We start from the raw sequence: 20,228 nt of genomic DNA, 5'->3' as shown, positions 1-20,228 counted from the left end.
GTCAGGTATATATGAACAATAATATCATATCAATCAACATTATTCCTATTTGAACTATTATAAAGGTTTTGATCAACTTTGTCACAGTTTTACACTATTTTCTATATTTGTTTAAGGAGGACATTTAAATAGTAAAGAAATAGCAAATGTATATCATTTATAAAGGAAAACCATCGCTAAAACATACACATTAAATTTAGTGTTCTAAAGGAAAAAAAATGATGAAAAAAATCAACTAAGATGTTGTTCAATAAGTGAATGGTTAAACAAACAGTGGTACACCTATGCAATGGGATATTACTTGACAATAAAGAATAATGAGCTATCAAGCTACACAAATATATGTAAAAGCTTTAAATGTATATTGCTAAATACAGTAAATCAGTTTGGAAAGGTTGTATGTTGCATGATTCCAACCCAACATTCTGGAAAATGCAAAACTGTGTAACATAAAGACTAATTCCTTATATAAACTATTGACTTTAATAATGTACAATATTCGTTAATCAATTGTTAACAATGTGCCGCATTAATGTAAGATGTAAATTGTAGGGAAAGCTGTAACAGGGAGAGGGCATACATGGGAACACTGCACTTCCTACTCAATTTAATGTGAATTTAAAACTACTCCAAAAAATGAAAAAAACTTAAAAATTCACTCACGTTTCCTAACTTCTTAATGATATAAACTTTAGAATCATTAAGAATTTGTAAAAAATGTATACATACTGCCTCATAACTATGACATAGAAAATAATAAGACATTCATGACATTATCTCTGAGGTTCAGAGTTAATTAAGCATTTGTCTATACCTCTATATTCAAAACTAAATAGTACAATTTATAATGATTAAGTATTACGGGATTTTTTTCTCACTTGGCTAATGGCCCAGAAAGTCAGTGTGTTAAATTTTAGTTTGTGTCTAAATTTGGTAGATAGTTACAACTTTCTAGTTAGTTTAGTATATAAATAAATTTTTTTAAACAAAAAGCTACTTACCACTATATTTGATGACACGAATTGTTGAATCTCCTTCACCAAATTTGGTGAGAGGAGTCAGTCGGACTTCATAAGCCTCTGGTTTTATTAGCTCAGTCAAGTTATATGTAATTAATTCTCCCTTTTGGATATTTCCATTTATTTTAATCTCTTGTTCCCACCATCGCTGCTGTCCAGCCTGAAATTAAAAGAATTATATAATAATGTTTCTGATAATTTTGACTGTGTGTTGATCATGTGGTTAAGAATACTATTGCTAGAGATTCTTTAGGGCCTAGGACAAAGTTATATTTCATTAAAGATGTACCTTTATTTCTGACATTCAACAGTATGGTTCACTTTTACTTTAAATATCAAACCCTTTGGTGTCACAGATTAAAATGAAGATGGTCTCTTTTTTTGGATGCTAAGTTGCTTCAGTCATGTCCAACTCTTTGTGACCCTATGGACTGTTGCCCAGCAGGCTCCTCTGTCCACGGGATTCTCCAATCAAGAATACTGGAATGGGTTGCCATGCCCTCCTCCAGGGGATCTTCCTAACCCAGGGATTAAACCTGTGTCTCTTATATCTCCTGTGTTGAAAGTGGGTTCTCTACACCTAGTGTCATTTGGGAAACACTTGCTTTGGATAGGACTTGGGTTTCCATTCCTTACCACTGCCAAACTATAAGAATCAAAGTTCAAGTTTGTCTGGGTTGGTTAATAACTGAAGGCAAAAGCAATATATATACTATATATGTTAATATGTATATACCATTGTTGTTTATTCACTAACTCATGTCTGACGCTTTGGGACTGCATGGACTATAACCAGCCAGGCTCCTCTGTCCATGGGATTTCCCAGACAAGAATACTGGGGTGAGTTGCCATTTTTTTTCCAGGGGATCTTCCTATCCCAAGGATTAGACCTGTGTCCCCTGTATTGGCAGACAGATTCTTTACTGCTAAGCCACCGGGGTGGGGGGGCAGTGGGGGGTGGAAAATAACATATATATATATATATATATATATATATATATATATATATATATACATACATATATATACACACATATAGATATATTTTCATATATTTGTTTACTTTCTTGTTTTCTGAGGGTGGGTTACTCTTAATTATATAGCCTAGCCTGCTATATTTCTAGAATTGAAAATCTCAAGTACATGCTATTAGCACAAGATTAGACAAATGACAAACAAAAGAATGAAATTGAACAGAAAGCCCATATATTAATTTGTGTGGGGAATTGTTCACGTAGAAGACATGAAAATTTATACCACTCAATTGCTTGGGTATATTAAAAAATATATAAATGTGATCCCTATCACATATCTTAGAAAGAATAGTCTCAGGAAAATCAAATACTTAAATTTAAAAGATAAAAGTTAAATCTTTAGAAAAACACAAAAATATGTGATTATGATCTCACACAAGGTGTTATATTCTTAAACAGAATAGAAAAGCACAAAGAAAAGACTGATAAATTAGTCAATCTTAAAATTGAAATTAACATTAAATTTAAAATTTTAACATAAATATTTTATCTCATCAGTGCTCCCCAATAAACAGGTAAAATAAAGGCAGAGGTTTGAAAAAAGATATTTAGAACAAATATAGTTAACCAGAATGTATTAAAACCCCCTATAACAAAATAAGAAAAATAATTCAATAGCAAAGAGTCTAATAGGAACAGGTATTTCATAAATGAGAAAGCCCAAATAATGAATTACAGAAAAGTCTTAACCTCATTGTGAATCAAGGAAGTGAAAATTAAAACCACAATATTATTTCCCATAAAAACAGAAGCTTATAAACAAAACAACATTAAGGTTTGTTGTAACACAAAACAAAGAATATTTATACCTGTCAAGAATCTGGAGCAGGGGAGGGTGGATGGGTAAGATATTAGTCTACTTACAAGCAAACAAGTTAGCCTGCAATAGTATCATGGGCCATCAGCAGAAGAATTCTGACTACTGGGACAGAGAAAAGGATTCACAACACAGAAGACAGCATAAGCTTTACTTTCAAACCAGTTCCCTTTGTCTCCCTATTCCCCCACGGTGATGAAGGAGTGACGAGTTGGATCTTGCACATACCTTCTGTTTGTATCACATCTCTGGGATCCTGAGCTAAAAAGACTTAAGTCTTTTATAAGTGACAGTAAGTACCCAAATCTGTCCAACCACGGCCCAAGAGGGAGACTTTATATTCATTATACTAGACATTAAATGAGCTTTCCTTCTGCTCCACAGGAGGTCTCTATATTCTAAGGATGTTTGCTATGAAAATAACCTTGAAAAGATAGACTGGAATAAAAAGACAGTGCCTCTGCACATATTAGGCAAAAAATCAAGAGATCTACAGAAAGCTCTCTTCTAATATAGTCTCTTCTAAATATAGTCTTGAGTATGTAAATTGGTAGAAGTATGGAGAGCAATTTGGCAATAAAAACACTATTACAATGAGAACAGATAAACTTGTATACACAGGAAACAGAAATATTTAAGGCATAGAAAACAGAATTATCTAAACATTAGTAGGAGATAGGATAATCAAATTGTAAGCTTTTAATAAAGCATAATTCAATATAGAGCATGAAAAATGAACCTAAGCCACAATACATCATCATAGATGGATTTAACAAAAGTAATATTGAGGTAAAATCAACTTTAAAGCAGATGTTTTATAAAATTTAAGTTCAAAATATGTACTTTGAAAAGGGATGCATAGACATATATTCAAGTATAAAGAAATGCAGAAAATAGTAAATACTTGGTCATGTGGGATAGGAGAGCATCAAGAAGAGAATTTGAAATTGTGAGGGGCTAGCAAAACACTCAGGTGATTTTAAATTTTTTAGATTGGTAGCAGGTATATAAAATACTTACATTATTTTGCCTATGCCTGAACTATTTCTCTTTGTTTTTCAAAGAGAGAATTTCAGAATAAGAGTTAGAAACAGGCAACCATGAGTTATCTTAAAGCTTTTTCTCCCTTGAATTTTAAGACTGTTTCCTTGTATCAACAGCTTCCCTCATCTACATCTGTGGCTACTCATCCACTTCTCTGCAGCTTTTCCTTTTCATGAGTTCAGAATGTTGATAGTCTCTGGAGTTTTGTATCTGGTGTGGTTAATACTCTGTATAATGGTTCTCACTTTTAGGCAAGCATGAGAGTCATGGAACAATCGTGATTAAAAACCAAAAATTTAAAGTCTTAGCTACCAGTAAGTATTTTGCTTCTGTGAAGTCTAGAAACATAATTTTTTGGTGAGTTTAGAAATACATAATTTTTAAAAAATCACCTTCTCCTTTACAGGGTAATTTGGAAGCAGGTGATCCAGGATCTGTATTTGGCGCAGCTCAGCAGGGCTAGAGGTTTTGTCGCTAACCCGTCCAACTCGTGCAACTCCATGGACTGTAGCCCATCATCTCTTCTGTCCATAGGATTTTCCAGGCAAGAATACTGGAACAGGTTGCCATTTCCTTCTCCACAGACAGGCTAGACCACAGCATTAATACTAGTGGTTTCTTCTATACTTCTATATTGATTACTGCCTAACTTGTGATGTCAGATCAGATAATAAACAACAAAAACATCCTGCTACATTAATTTGTATGTATCTGCATAGTGTGTGTCCGTATACTATGCATCCGCCAGGCACCATGTTAACTGTATTATATCTACTGTATTCAGTCTAGCACAACCCTTAGTAAGCAGGAACAAATACCAGCCCTATTATACAAATTGATGAAACTGAGGCAGAAGGAAGTTTCTGTAGCTCTCCTAAGGTTGTCTGGAGAGTAGCAGCTACAAAATTTGGTTACACCAAAATTACTTTATCTAGCATCATCTTCTCCTTTGCTTCCCCAGAATGTATTACTCCCTTGTTTTCACTAGCATTTTTATATATTTAGTTATAATACAATTAATAGTACTTTTTTTTCACATAGATTATAAACCAGGAACAATTTCTTCTTCTTCTTCTTATTATTATTTTTTTGCCTATAGTGTCTGATCATTAACTACATAATGACGTGACAAGATTAAATTCCAGTACACAGTGTATATTCAACTGACCCACTGAGTGGAGCAGGAAATCTAACTTAGTGATAACTGCATAGTCACTATATTTACAAACACTGGTAAAAATGTACATAAAACCTAATTCAACAGAAAGTAATTTACTTCTGCATAGCTGATACTAGACATTACAAAGTTCCTATCTGTTTTGGAGACTAACAGTTCTATAAAATAATATAATATAAATGAAAATTTCTTTCCTTGTCTTTGGACTTTAATTATTATGTATGAACTAAGAGCAATGTACTATTATTTTAGATGATAAAAGTAGTTTAAACCCACAGAATTTTAACATTGTTTTATTATCTAAAGGCATACAAATTTAATCAAGTATACTTTTCTGGATGTTAACTATGCTTAATACCACTCAATATTTATAACAGATCTCAAAAGGAAATTGTAGATATTCTGTTTCTATAATGAGATGCTCTACTCAAGTAATTTTAGTTGGCAGATACATTGATGCTGTTATTTATTAAAACTCTTCATAACTTCATATGTATATTAAAAAAGCAATAACTTTGATTCTAAATCTTTAACTTAAAGCTATAATGAAAGTATATATTTCAGCAGTTGAGGAATAAGCAATTAAACACTTCATATCATATCTCAGTGAACTGTGCAAAATGTAAAAATAGAAAACTAAATGCATATACACAAAAGAAAATACAACATTAGCCCACTGTTTGGATGTAATACCACAAAACCCCCAGAGAACATAGGACCCAAACCATAACCAGAGTTGACAGTTCCAGAGCATACCCATGAGCATGTTGATATGAAAGCAATATGTAAAGTAGTTATCATTTCAATTTTTTTTTAATTGTATAACGTCTTTTCCTAGCAGATATGTTCATTTCACATAATTTAGAGGACCTTTTTCACTATTTGAAGATGAAATGAGCCATAATTTTTCTGAATGCTAAGATCTGTAAACTGAAACATACACATGATCTGGAAATTCTTGCCAATCCAAGTTAAACTCAACATGTTCAGGGTTTGAACTTGATACTCTTAATCCAATCACTCTGTGTAGTGGTTATCACCTAGGGAAGTACTTAGATGGGGCAAAGGCAGGGGAAGCCCATACCCGAGCTTAAGTGCCCTTGGCCTGCTGGTGCAGGGGACAAGTATTGCTTGGATTACTGTTTCCTTCTGATACTCTCTCGATTCAGTCAAATTCATTGGATCTTTCTTTTTGGTTGGTACTAGCATCCTTAGTTTTTGCAACTGCCTTGGCCTATGGTTAATATTTCTATTAAATCCACATCTTTCTTAGACAAATCATAATTCTTTTGGTCTAAAAGCACCATCTCTGCCCTTTTTCAGGGCTTTGGGGAATCCTGTTTCACCTACAACACAGTAAAGCAAAATACTTACCAGACCCTAGTCTCTGCAAATCAGATTCGGTCTATGCTACTACCATACGCAAGGGCTCCCTCCGGGAAAACCCAAAGCCTCAAGGCAATTCCTGGAGTCTTCCGGAGCTACCTGTGGGAAAGTGAGCCCATTTCTTTCTTATTCAAGTGGGTTGTAGTTACCTTTCTCAGGAAAATTCTAGGACTTATGTTATTGTTCTTTTACTTTTACTAAAATATTCCTCATACCTGAGGACTTTGTATATTCGCTCTGGAATGTCTTCCTATATTTTTATTCTGAAACTCAATGGCTTTCCTCATTCAACCACCTCCAGCTCACTTTTATGACCTCTTGTTTCATTTAAAGTCTAGGCTTTTGAAGCTACCAGATTTCCTTAGGCTTTATAAAATCTATTCAAATCTCATTTACTATCTTTTTAATTTTGTACTGGTGTGCTTTTATGGGTTTGTGTTCATATACTTGGACTATAAACCTCATCCTCCTTTGTTGCGATTTTAAATAATGAAAGGGTAGCAGATAAAAGAGAATTACAAGATAAAAAGTACATTTGTTAATATGTCAAATTCCCAATTATCTTTTGTAATCAATATTTTAAATTTACATGGTATATGAATATCAATCTGCATTTAGCTTTAAATGTTTTGAAACTTATTCCCTGTAGTTTGTCTAATTTATATTTATCAGAATAGTTACCTAATTAAAAAACAAAACAAAACAAAAACCCTCAGATAAAGACAGTATGTAGTGGGTATACAGCTTCAGTGAATCTGTCTTTCATGAAGTTTTCTGTCCTTGCCTACCTTGGTAAGCCTCTGCTGTCAGACAGAGGGGTACAAAGTGGATATACAAGAAGTCTTTGGCAAACATCATGGTACATAGATGAAAGGCCTTGTAAATATTTTTCAAGGATGATTTAAAAATTGAGAACTAAATATTAGGTACATAGAACTAAGTCTTCAGTGACAACCTAATGAAATAGGATTGCCCAGTGATCCTAAAAATGGAAGAAATAGAAGTAGAAAAAGACTGGAGTCTAATATTTCCTAAATATATTGTGTGCCATGGCTCAAAGCTCAACATTCAGAAAAAACTAAGATTATGGCATCCAGCCCCATCACTTCATGGCAAATAGAGGGGAAACAATGGAAACAGTGACAGACTTTATTTTGGGGGGCTCCAAAATCACTGCAGATGGTGACTGCAGCCATGAAATTAAAAGACACTTGCTCCTTGGAAGGAAAGCTATGACAAAACTAGACAGCATATTAAAAAGCAGAGACATCACTTTGCTGATAAAGGTCCATATAGTCAAAGCTATGGATTTTCCAGTAGTCATGTACAGATGTGAGAGCTGGACCATAAAGAAGGCTGAGCATGAAAGAATTGATGCTTTTGAAGTGTGGTGCTGGAGAAGACTCGTGACAGTCCCTTGGACAGCAAGGAGATCAAACCAGTCAATCCTAAAGGAAATCAGTCCTGAACATTCATTAGAAGGACTGATGCTGAAGCTGAAACTCCAATACTTTGGCCACCTGATGCGAAGACCTGACACATTGGAAAAGACCTTGATGCTGGGACAGATTGAAGACAAAAGGAGAAGAGGTCAGCAGAGGATAAGATGTCTACATAGCATCACTGACTCAATGGACATGAATTTGAGCAAACTTCATGAGATAGTGAAGGACAGGGAGGCCTGAAACGCTGCAGTCCAGGGGTCGGAAAGAGTCAGATATGACTTAGCAACTGAACAACAACATGGCTTGAAGTTAAAAACACAGTTCTAGAAAAATGATGACAAATATTAGAACAGAACTTTGGATAAAAGGAGTTTTCTTTATAAGATAAAAGGAGTTTAGCACCCTAAAAAATTGAACGCTGTGCTTCCTTGGTGGCTCAGTGGTAAAGAATCCACCTGCCAATGGAGGAGACACAAATTCAATCTTTGGTCCAGGAAGATTCTGCATGTCACAGAGTAACTAAGGCCATGTGCTACAACTACTGAGCCTGTGCTCTAAAGCCTGGAAGCCACAACTACTGAGCTCACATGCTGCAACTATTGAAGCCCGCATGCCCTAGAGCCCCTGGTCCATGACAAAAGAAGCCGCCATAATGAGAAGAAGCCTGCACACACAACTAGAGAGTAGCCCCCACTCACTGCAACTAGAGAAAAGCCCATGCAGCAATGAAGACACAACATAGCCAAAATCAAATAAATAAATGATATTAAAAAAGCAAAGTAATGCTCAAAATTCTCCAAACCAGGCTTCACCAGTATGTGAACTGTGATGCTGAACACTTCCAGATGTTCAAGCTGGATTTAGAAAAGGCAGAGGAACCAGAGATCAGATTGCCAACATCTGTTGCATCATTGAAAAAGCAAGAGAGTTCCAGAAAAACATCTACTTCTGCTTTACTGACTATGCCAAAGCCTTTGTGTGGATCACAACAAACTGTGGAAGATTCTTCAAGAGATGGTAATACCAGACTACCTGACCTGTCTCCTGAGAAATCTGTATGCAGGTCAAGAAGCAACAGTTAGAACTGGACATGGGACAACAGACTCAGATTCCAAATTGGGAAAGGAGTATGACAAGGCTATATATTGTCACCCTACTTATTTATCTTATATGCGGAGTACATCATGAGAAATGCTAGACTGGATGAAGCACAAGCTGGAATCAAGAGTGCTGGAAGAAATATCAATTACCTCAGATATGCAGATGACATCATGCTTATGGCAGAAAGTGAAGAATTAAAGAGCCTCTTGATGAAAGTGAAAGAGGAGAGTGAAAAAATTGGCTTAAAACTCAACATTCAGAAAACGAAGATCATGGCATCTGGTCCCATCACTTTGTGGCAAATAGTTGGGGAAACGATGGAAACAGTGACAGATTTTACTTTTTTTTGGCTCAAGATCACTGCATATGGTGACTTGCAGCCATGAAATTTAAATGACACTTGCTCTTTGGAAGAAAAGTTATGACCAACCTAGACAGCTTATTAAAAAGCAGAGACATTACTTTGCCAAGAAAGGTCCATCTGGTCAAAGGTATAGTTTTCCAGTAGTCATGTATGCGGTGAGAGTTGGACTATAAAGAAAGCTGAGCACCGAAGAATTGAAGCTTTTGAACAGGGGCTTTGGAGAAGACTCTTGAGAGTCCCTTGGACAGCAAGGAGATTAAACCAGTCCATCCTAAAGGAAATCAGTTCTGATTATTCATTGCTGAAGCTGAAACTCCAATCCTTTGGCCACCTGATGTGAAGAACAGACTCACTGGAAAAGACCTTGATGCTGGGAAAGCTTGAAGGTGGGTGGAGAAGGGGACAACAGAGGATGAGACAATCAACTCTGGGAGTTGGTGATGGACAGGGAGGCCTGGCATGCTGCAGACCTTGGGGTCACAAAGAGTTGGACACGACTGAGCGACTGAACTGAACCGAATGTTTCTGTAGTAGGTAAACATTGAGTAAAGACTAGAATTTTACACAGTCTTAAGTGTTTAGTGGGCCTCCCTGGTGGCTCAGAGGTAAAGAATCTACCTGCAATGCAGGAGATGCAGGTTTCATCCCTGGGATAGGAAGATCCATTGTAGATGGAATTGGTAACCCACTCCAGTATTCTTGCTGAGGACATCTCATGGACTGGCAGGTTACAGTCCATTGGGTCTCAAAAGATTTGGACACAACCTAGCAACTAAACAACAACAAATGCTTAGTACATATTTATTAGTGTGACTTTACATTCTCAGTGTGACTTTATAATGGAAGAGTTACATGAGAATATTTTAAATAACGTTTATTGAGTGATTGCTATATACTAGGATATTCTTTGTATTTTGTTATTTAACTTATCCACAAAAAATTCAGAGTAGTAGGTAAATAATTAACTTTAGATTTATTATTATATTTCCACTTATTCTATTAAATACATAGTTGTTTCCCAGATAAAAATATCTGATAAAAATAAAACATTATAAACAAAGAGAAAATACTAAATATGGTACCTCAGAAGACATATAGAATGAATTGAATTTCAAATGATTCTTACTAGTCTTTTTTTCCTGCCCCTTGAATGAACATTTTAGATCTTTTGTAACATACATGGCATTTGAAAGGTAACTGTTAACACAATTTAGGTAATGCTTCAGGGGAAAAAAAGTTTTTTTCTTAACACTGCAGAATATGTGTATCTTATTATATGAATATGATATAATTTTTTACTGTTTTATAAAGTTAGTAATACTTTAATGGTGAATTGTAGGCATTAATGTAAACTATATAGCAGAAAATACAGTTTAAACTCATAATTTGATAGAATTTAAAAGTTCTGATATTTAATAGGACATACAAGCCTTTGACTGTGTGGATCACAATAAACTATTGAAAATTCTGAAAGAGATGGGAATACCAGACCACCTGACCTGACTCTTGAGAAACCTATATGCAGGTTAGGAAGCAACAGTTAGAACTGGACATTTAACAACAGACTGGTTCCAAATCGGGAAAGGTTTACGTCAAGGCTGTATATTGTCACCCTGCTTATTTAACTTATACGCAGAGTACCTCATGAGAAACCCTGGGCTGGAAGAAGCACAAGCTGGAATCAAGATTGCCGGGAGAAATATCAATAACCTCAGATATGCAGATGACACCACCCTTATGGCAGAAAGTGAAGAGGAACTAAAAAGCCTCTTGATGAAAGTGAAAGAGGAGAGTGAAAAAGTTGGCTTAAAGCTCAACATTCAGAAAACTAAGATCATGGCATCTGGTCCCATCACTTCATGGGAAATAGATGGGGAAATAGTGGAAACAGTGTCAGACTTTATTTTTTGGGGCTCCAAAATCACTGCAGATCATGACTGCAGCCATGAAATTAAAAGATGCTTACTCCTTGGAAGAACAGTTATGACCAACCTAGACAGCATATTGAAAAGCAGAGACATCACTTTGCCAACAAAGGTCCGTCTAGTCAAAGTTGTGGTTTTTTTCAGTGGTCATGTATGGATGTGAGGGTTGGACTGTGAAGCAAGCTGAGAGCCAATGAATTGATGCTTTTGAACTGTGGTGTTGGAGAAGACTCGTGAGAGTCCCTTGGACTGCAAGGAGATCCAACCAGTCCATTCTGCAGGAGATCAGCCCTGGGCCCTTCTTTGGAAGGACTGATGCTAAAGCTGAAACTCCAGTACTTTGGCCACCTTATGTGAAGAGTTGACTCATTGGAAAAGACTCTGATGCTGGGAGGGATTGGGGCAGGAGGAAAAGGGGACAACAAAGGATGAGATGGCTGGATGGCATCACTGACTCAATGGACGTGAGTCTGAGTGAACTCGTGATGGACAGGGAGGCCTGGCGTGCTGCGATTCATGGGTTCGCAAAGTGTCAGACATGACTGAGTGACTGAACTGAACTGATGAAGATCTTGATTTAATACTAAAATGATCTTTGTTTCAGTTTATAAAGAATAGTTTTTTTGTCTTGAGTTAGTAATATAAAGTCCTAATAACTACACTTCATCTCCCAAACTATTTTCGGATGGTTGCACATTTTTTGGATAATGATGCACTTTATACTATGATTATAGAAAAATATTTTAAAGTTTATCAAAATTTGAACCTATGGAAAAGCGCCAATCTAAACTTAAACAAGCACATGTGTTAATGTGTAGTACAAATTAATACGGGTGGTTCTAGTTCAGCAAAATTGTCACTTTGGTCCTGGTCAGACTATCATAACTCTACCTGTGGTGAAGTGGTCCCATCATGAGAAACGTCAATTCTAAAGACACAAGTGGGATTTCCCTGGTGGCTCAGTAGTAAAGAATCCACCTGCCAATGCAGGAGACATGAGTTTGATCTCTGATCTGGGAAAATCCCATATGCCGTGGAGCAACTAAGCCCACGCACCACAACTAGCCAGTGCTCTAGGGCCTGGGAGCCATAACTTCTGTGCACACACGACAACTACTGAAGCCTGTGTGCCCTACAGCCTGGGCTCTGCAACAAGAGAAGTCACTGTGATGAGAACCCCGCATACTGCAACTAGAGTTGCAGTAGCCCCCAATTGCTGAAACTAGAGAAAAGCCCCACACAGCAACGAAGACCCAGCATAGCCAAAATTTAAAAAAAATGAAGAAATAAGTAAAATTGTAAAAGACACAAGTGACGAGTCTGTTAAAAATGGACTATAAGTTCCTTTTAAAGAGTATAATACAACACTCATTTTTAATTATAAAAATGTAAATACAGTATTTCATATTTCAATATTATATCTAAAATTCTAGGAACAAACTTGACAACCATGGTGTTCTTTACATAGGCATTAAGAAATTAATCATGAAGATTGAGCTTACATAAAGATTCTCTTTAATTATATACTTTCTTTGAGTATAAATAGTAGTAAATCAGGATCCCTCCAGTTCTGACCGCAGAACGATGACTTCTGTATAGTTTGCCTTTTGATTCAGCCCCTGGACACAAGAAAGGCTGATCCTTTAAATGTTCAGTTCATTTCTACAGTTTATGGAACTTTGGTATGACAGTTGGTCATACTCAACTAAATTATTTAAGTAATTTTGTCTACTAAGAAAATTAAAAAATACTAGCTACTGAAGATTTTAAACACTATTTTTCATTTAATTTTTATAAAACTCCAATGAGGTTAGAATTATTATACTTATTTCCTCAGTCAAGGAAACTGACACTTAAAGAACTGATAAACTTTTCTAGGTCACATGATTGATAAGAAGCAAAAGATGAAATAGGAACCCAATATTGTCCAATTTCAAGGCTACCCTTTTAATCTTGATCACTGTTATTTTTTCCTATTATTTATATTAATATGTTGCCTTCACAAATTTTTCAAATCAATGTGTACTTTATTTCCATTCCCTTGGAAAAGTGATAAAGAAGTTTTACACTTAGGAAGGCCTAATTATGTTGAACTGAATTATATGGCAATGGGTGATAGACTTAAGATAATGAATCTTTCTTTTGGAGGCAGGTTAAGCATACAAAAGGTTTTGATTCTGTGAGTCCTGACAGTTTAAGGAATTCAAATTCTGCTTTTGAATTTTGTTTCAGGACTCCAATGAATGTATGCTCTATTTGTGCTGAGCTCTGCGCTCATAACTGTTACATAAATTAGTAAATGACAGGGTATTTCACTTTGCCTCAGGAAGAAATTTGCATGTGTTACTGGTGTATCCCTTCAACCATGCTGTTTTTACTTCCATCTGTTAAAACAACACTGAAAACCACCCAAGAGACCATGAATAACAGTAAAAATAATTATTCTTTAGCAGGTAGTAATAAATCACTATAGTAGAAAAACTGGTTTCCTATCAAGTTTGGAAATAGCAGTCTATTTTCTTGCCATGCTTAGATCAGCAGGTGAAAGGACACCTCAACCTAAACCTTAATTCATCATGCATTTCTACCCTGATACCTTGGAATTAAGCAGTTCAAGCAACGTCTTTCTTCACAAGGTAATTTTTTCAGGATATAAAATAGATCAATATTTAGGGTTTTTATTTTGGCATTTCATCTTGCCATATCATTTCTCTGATATAAAGGGGATCATAATAACAACTTTCCTTTTATGAATATGTACTGCTTTACATCTATATTTTACTACTGCTATGCTCTGGATTTATTACTGATAGCTTTGTATTTTGACCCTGCAAATACCACCTGACCCCTCCACATCTCATTAATAACTTTCTCTAATAGCCTTTTCATTAAATTTACTACCAGTAAATTCTGATTCCTATCCATCCTATACATTGCCACCAAAGTAACTTAATCTTATTATCCTGCTCCAATTATCTGAGTGCAATGAGTTTGGAACGTTATTTATAATAATAGCTAACATTATTGAACACTTACTGGGTACATTGATGAACCATTCAGCTAAACTTATTTGAAATCTACAATATCACCATGAATATTTTCTAGGTTTTGTTATAATATGTTAGCATGATACCACTTAAATAGACAGTTATCCATTTGGGCAATCAATTTGACACTCATAGGGAGAAGCCTCAAGTTAATATCTTTTCATAAACTTTATATAATAGAAACTAGTTATATAGCAGTTAAATGTATTTAAGTACTATAGTTTCATTTCAATTTTCATAAAAGTCTTAATCATCAAACTTTTTTCAAATTATAGGCATAGAAGAAAAGACAGTAACAAAAACAAATATGCTTATACAAATATGTAGAGATAAGCATTTCTTACTGCATTTTAGGAAAAAAAAAACAATATTCTCTTTTCATAATAAACATTGCACAACAACATTGACTGATACAATTGCTCATTCATTAAAAAATCACCTAACTAGACTGGCATGAAAAAATAAAAATAATGAAAAACTAAGCAAAATTCTTTTAACAGATACAGTATCTGTTGAACTGAAAATGGATGGTTGAGGGAACAAGACAATGAAAATATTACATAAAACATTTTTATACATTTCAAATATAATTTCAAATTTTGTGTACATTTTTTATGAGTCTTGGGAAATTTAGATTTAAAAATTTCCTGAGATACAAAACCATTACATTTTAGTGAGTTTATGGCCAATACGATAAAATAATTTTTCTCAGTAAATGAACAAAGCAATGTCACTAAAGCTACTGTTTCCTAACTCATTCCCAGTCCCCTTGCTCTTTAGCAAGAGAACCCAGTTTTCAGCTGTGCTACTTTTCTGAGTCTCCCGTTAAACAAATTGTGGCCATGTGATCTAATCTTGGCCAATGAGTGGTAAGTAGAGTTACTGCATGGTGTTTCTGGGAATGCTAGTGCAGACCAGCATAAATAGTCATACAGCATTTTCATTCATATTTTGGTTTGTTTCTTAAGGATTTTATTTTTTTATACTTTGCCTTTACTTTTGATTCTGGCTTATGATGAATTTGTGATGGTACAGGTTATAGCAACTATCTTAGATTCTCAGGTAACCTTGGGCATGAAAGACATGAACTTGGATAGTGAAAAAGAAAGCTATAAAGTTATGTCTCTGATGATACTATGGAGCACATGTCAACCCTGGATGGCTGATGTCTGAAGTGATTCTATGTGAAAGAGAAATAAACATCTATCTCATTTAAACTCTTATTATTTTGCTTTTTTTCAGTTATGAAACTAGGTACAATCTTAATTATGACAACACTAGCAATTTGTTTCTTTTTCTATATATCTTAAAAAATTCACACCGTTGAGCTTACTCAATGTAAAATTGTAAATCTTTCCAGATTCTTTTAATAAATCTGATTGTGGTTGAAGCAATGTGGTCTTCTATGAAAGACTCACTTTGAAAAATTGAAATAAAAGGTATCAGGGAAAAATAATAGTACGTTTGTTTAGATGTTGCATAACAATACTATTTTACAAATAACCAGAAAATCTTAATGGCATAAAATAATAATAAGCATTTGTTTCTTGCTTGCCTCTGCAGGTTGGTTGGGTTTCAGCTAATTTAAGCTAGGCTTGACTGGACTTGTCATTAGTCATGGATCAATTTCCAGTTAATTCTATATTAAATTATTAACATCTGTTATTTTTATCAGACCACCAACCTACCCAAGGTAGATTTGTCTCGTTGATGAGGTCAGATGGTCCTTGAGAGTGAGCAGAATCAGCAAGGCCTCTTAATCCCTAGACATTCCTGTACTTTCTCTGTAGTGACAAAAGCAAATTACTTGCCCAAGCTCAATATCTGTGAATACATTCTTTCCATGAAGATCAGAATCGGGGAGAAATAAATTTTAGATGAACAACAATCTAATATTCTATAATGTGGTTTTAGAATTTTGTGTGTATCACGCATTTCTAAAGGCAAGGTTTTCTTATTAATGGGAAAATTTTAAATACATAAGCTCTTAGAGCTTAAACCAAAGGTGTATCACACTGACATATAATCACATTTTCATACTCCTTTTCATATATGAGAGTTAAAAGCAGTATTTTTAGAAGCCAACCTTTACTTTATCTGAAAAATATCATTGACAGTAAATGCTTAGCTAGTTATAAGTCTTTTCTATGACATGAAACTAACTCTGATTTTAGGGAAGAGATAATTATTGAAATCAGTCTAGATACTAGGAATACATAGTAAAAAAAATTAACAACAATAATAATGATATTAAAAAAAAACCCAGATTTCTCAAAACTAACATTTCAGTTGTGAGAAACAACACTAAACAGTAATAAAAATTAAATATATAATATGTAGGAGAGTAATATGATGAAAGAAATAAATCAGGAAAGTTGGATAAAGAAAAAGGATCTTAATAAAATTAGGGTGAAAAGAATAACCAGATGTGCACATTATTTAAGACACAATTCCTTAGCCCCAAACTGGATTTTGTAATATTAGAGTATATTTATGACTCCATATGGACCTTTCTAAACTTGTGGGGACATGGAGTGCTTTTATTTGTTTTTTCTTCCATTTCAAGTGGGACTTTTTTGTTGTATTTGTTTTTTATATCTTTATTTTAAAATGATAAGTATAAGGTTACTTGCATACTACTAAAATTTTATTATAAAAACTCAAGGACACTACTTAGTGAGATTCATTAAATAAATTTAGAGGAGAGAGAGCATATAACTGAGTTGAAATATCTTAAAGCAGAAGGCTCCAGGATAGTCAATCATCTAAGTCATTAGTTGTTTTTTATTTCTATTTTATAACTATTAGTTGCTTTATTGGACCCATCAAGAAATTTGAGGGCTGCAGTTTCCTCAGTAGTGTAAGGGTGTTCTCTAAAATCCACTGCAGCACTGAAACTGATGAATATTTGAATATTTTGTACTATCTAGTTCTATAGATGAGCTCTATTATTAATATTTTATCATAATCTACTATTTTTCTTTTTTACTAATAACTGAGTTGGCTGAATATTCACTATAAGTGTTTGAAGATCATTAGACTGTGTGACCAGAAAAACCAACCATGTGTACTATAGAAACATTTTAATTTAAAATACTTTTGAAATTATGAAAAACGTTAAAATGCAGAAACATATAGAGACTATATAAACTAACAACCATGTATTCATCAATAAAGTGAACTCAATATTTTATCATAGTGTTCTTAGATATCTTTTAAAAACATAAAATCTTACAGATTTATGTAACCCCACAAATGTATCCTCTTTCCTGATACATTTTTTTTTCACTCACCACAAAAAGAACTATACACAGGATGTGCTCACTTTTCCCAAATATGGTTTTATACTTTTCCAACATATATTTGAATACATAAAAGTTACATTGGTTGAAAAAGAAAAAAAAAAAAACTATCTTCTTCCAAAATACATGCTGTTTTGCTATGATAAAAATAATTTTTGAAGACTTCCCTTGCAGTCCAGTGGTTAAGACTTTGGGCTTTGACTTCAGGGGCTTTGGGTTTGTTCCCTGGTTAGGGAAATAAGTTCTCACATGCTATGCAGACAAAACAATTTTAAATAATAATAATAATTTTTCTGTAACTGAGATTTTGTTTTATTTCCTCAAAACAACTGCACCTAAATGGGCATGGCATTGAGTTGATGTAGAATGTATATATACAAGTACCAGAATTCTTCCCACTATTTGTCTATCTTTATGGTTTCGTATGACTTCCCTGGTGCCTTAGATGGTAAAGCATCTGCCTACAATGAGGGAGACCCGGGTTCAATCTCTGGATCGGGAAGATCTCCTGGAGAAGGAAATGGCAACCCACTCCAGTATTCTTGCCTGGAAAATACCATGGTCGGAGGAGCCTGGTGGGCTACAGTCCATGGTTTCATATATGGGTATAATGTCCTTATATTATCAACTAATAATGACCAAGAATCTGCTCCATGTTCAAGGTAATGCTATTGAGCACTTTATAGTGGAGAAAATATGCATTTTCTCAAGACTTACACTACTTTAGACAGCAATACTTCATTTGCTGCATTCTCTAATGCACTGAGAACACACAGATCTAGCTATATACACAGCATAGTCAGTGTTTCTCTTTTATGTTAAACAACCTAATTTCCCATTTTAATAGATTTCACCAGAAAATAAAATTATCATTTTTATTATGTCAGGAAATATATTCTTTTAATTTCAGTGTTAGGGGAGAGTTAGCCCAGTGTAGCCTTTACAGATAAAATGGTTTGTTATGTGTTTTGACTTTTTACTATCTCAAAATAATAACTTTCATTTTGATACTTCAAAAGTTTTATTTTCTAATCTTGACCAAAATGCCCAATTCTATACTTGACTTGGGGTAACTTTATTCTGTTTCCAAAGAAAGTATTTTACTTCCTCACTTCCGTTACATAACCACTGTGTCAGATGGCCAATATAATTAATTATTTTTCATCAAGAACTAGTTGAACTTAGACTAATACATGTGCTTATCACCTTATGTGTAAAAAGTTTCTGCTTTATCTTGTGTTTGGTTTTGCTAATTAACTAAGCATTATTTGATTATTCATTATGTTAGTTTGGTTTATAAGGAACAGTTTGTTGAAGAAGATGTGATACTAAATACCTAAATATAGCAATTTTTTGATGGTTGCTTTTGCATTCATCTAATTAGAATTGTCAAATCTAGAACATATAAAATAATTTTATACTAGCTAAAATGAATAAGCTTTTAAATTATTCTGAGTCAATTAGAATCACTTTGTAAACAGAGGTAGTTTTAAAATAAACATTTGTTTAAAAAGAAAAAAAAATTATAAAAAGCTTAATAAAAAAATTTGTAAGAGAATTTAAATTTTATTTGAAATATTTTGTTATAAATCACAGTGTTGCCTTTATCAACATTGGCATTAATAATAAAAGTGATAATTTTAAACATTTTAATCCATAAAAGAATATATATATATATATACCCAGAGCATGTCAGTGAGGCAGATTAAGTACTTTTCTGAACCTAATATAATTCTCAGATGAGGAACCAAAAACAGAATTATTACTGAGGATCAAACATATTAAGAATAATTGAGAAAATTCATATGTGAGATATTTATTTTTATCAAATCTTTTAGATGTTTTTAATATACAAGTTAAAATGTTTCAGTGTTCACATTAGCAAGTTTTCCTTTAAAGAATTAAGGGTCCATAAATAGTGAAGGAACATTCATGCAAGGGTGGGCACCATAAAGGAGAGAAACGTAAGGACCTAATGGAGGCAGAAGAGATTAAAAAGAGGTGGCAAGAATACACAGAAGAACTATACGGAAAAGTCTTAATGACTGGGATAAACATGACGGTGTGGTCACTCATCTAGAGTCAGACATCCTGGAGAGTGAAGTCAAGTGGGCCTTAGGAAAGCATTACCATGAACAAATCTAGTGGAAGTAATGGGATTCCAGCTGAGCTATTTTAAATCCTAATAGATGATGCTATTGAAGTGCTACACTCAATATACCAGCAAATTTGGACAACTCAGCAGTGGCTACAGGACTGGAAAAGGTCAGTTTTCATTCCTATCCTAAAGAAGGGCAGTGCTTAAGAATGTTCAAACTACCATACAATTGTGCCCATTTCCCATGCTAACAAGGTTATGCTCAAAATCCTTCAAACTAGGCTTCAGCATACTTGAATTGAGAACTTCCAGATGTACAAGCTGGGTTTAGAAAAGGCAGAGGAACCAGAGATCAAATTGCCAACACCTGTTGGATCATTAAGAAAGCAAGAGAATTCCAGAAAAACATCTACTTCTGCTTCATTGACTATGTGAAAGCCTTTGACTGTGTGGATCACAACAAACTGTG

The 20,228-nt window shown here is 34.3% G+C and overlaps 1 protein-coding gene across 1 annotated transcript in view; it reads right to left on the bottom strand.

Moving 5' to 3' along the window:
- MDGA2 (MAM domain containing glycosylphosphatidylinositol anchor 2) overlaps positions 1-20,228 on the bottom strand; it is a 921,279-nt gene that overhangs the window by 56,454 nt on the left and 844,597 nt on the right. The window contains exon 11 of the mRNA XM_068965010.1: positions 1,002-1,179. Coding sequence (XP_068821111.1) covers positions 1,002-1,179 — 178 coding nt within the window. The remainder of the gene's footprint in view (positions 1-1,001; positions 1,180-20,228) is intronic.

This window comes from Capricornis sumatraensis, chromosome 2 (assembly GCF_032405125.1).
Source record: "Capricornis sumatraensis isolate serow.1 chromosome 2, serow.2, whole genome shotgun sequence".
In the NCBI taxonomy this organism is placed as follows: Eukaryota; Metazoa; Chordata; class Mammalia; order Artiodactyla; family Bovidae; genus Capricornis; species Capricornis sumatraensis.
Note: the sequence above shows the minus strand (reverse complement) of the source record. Positions and strands in the feature narration are given on the sequence as shown.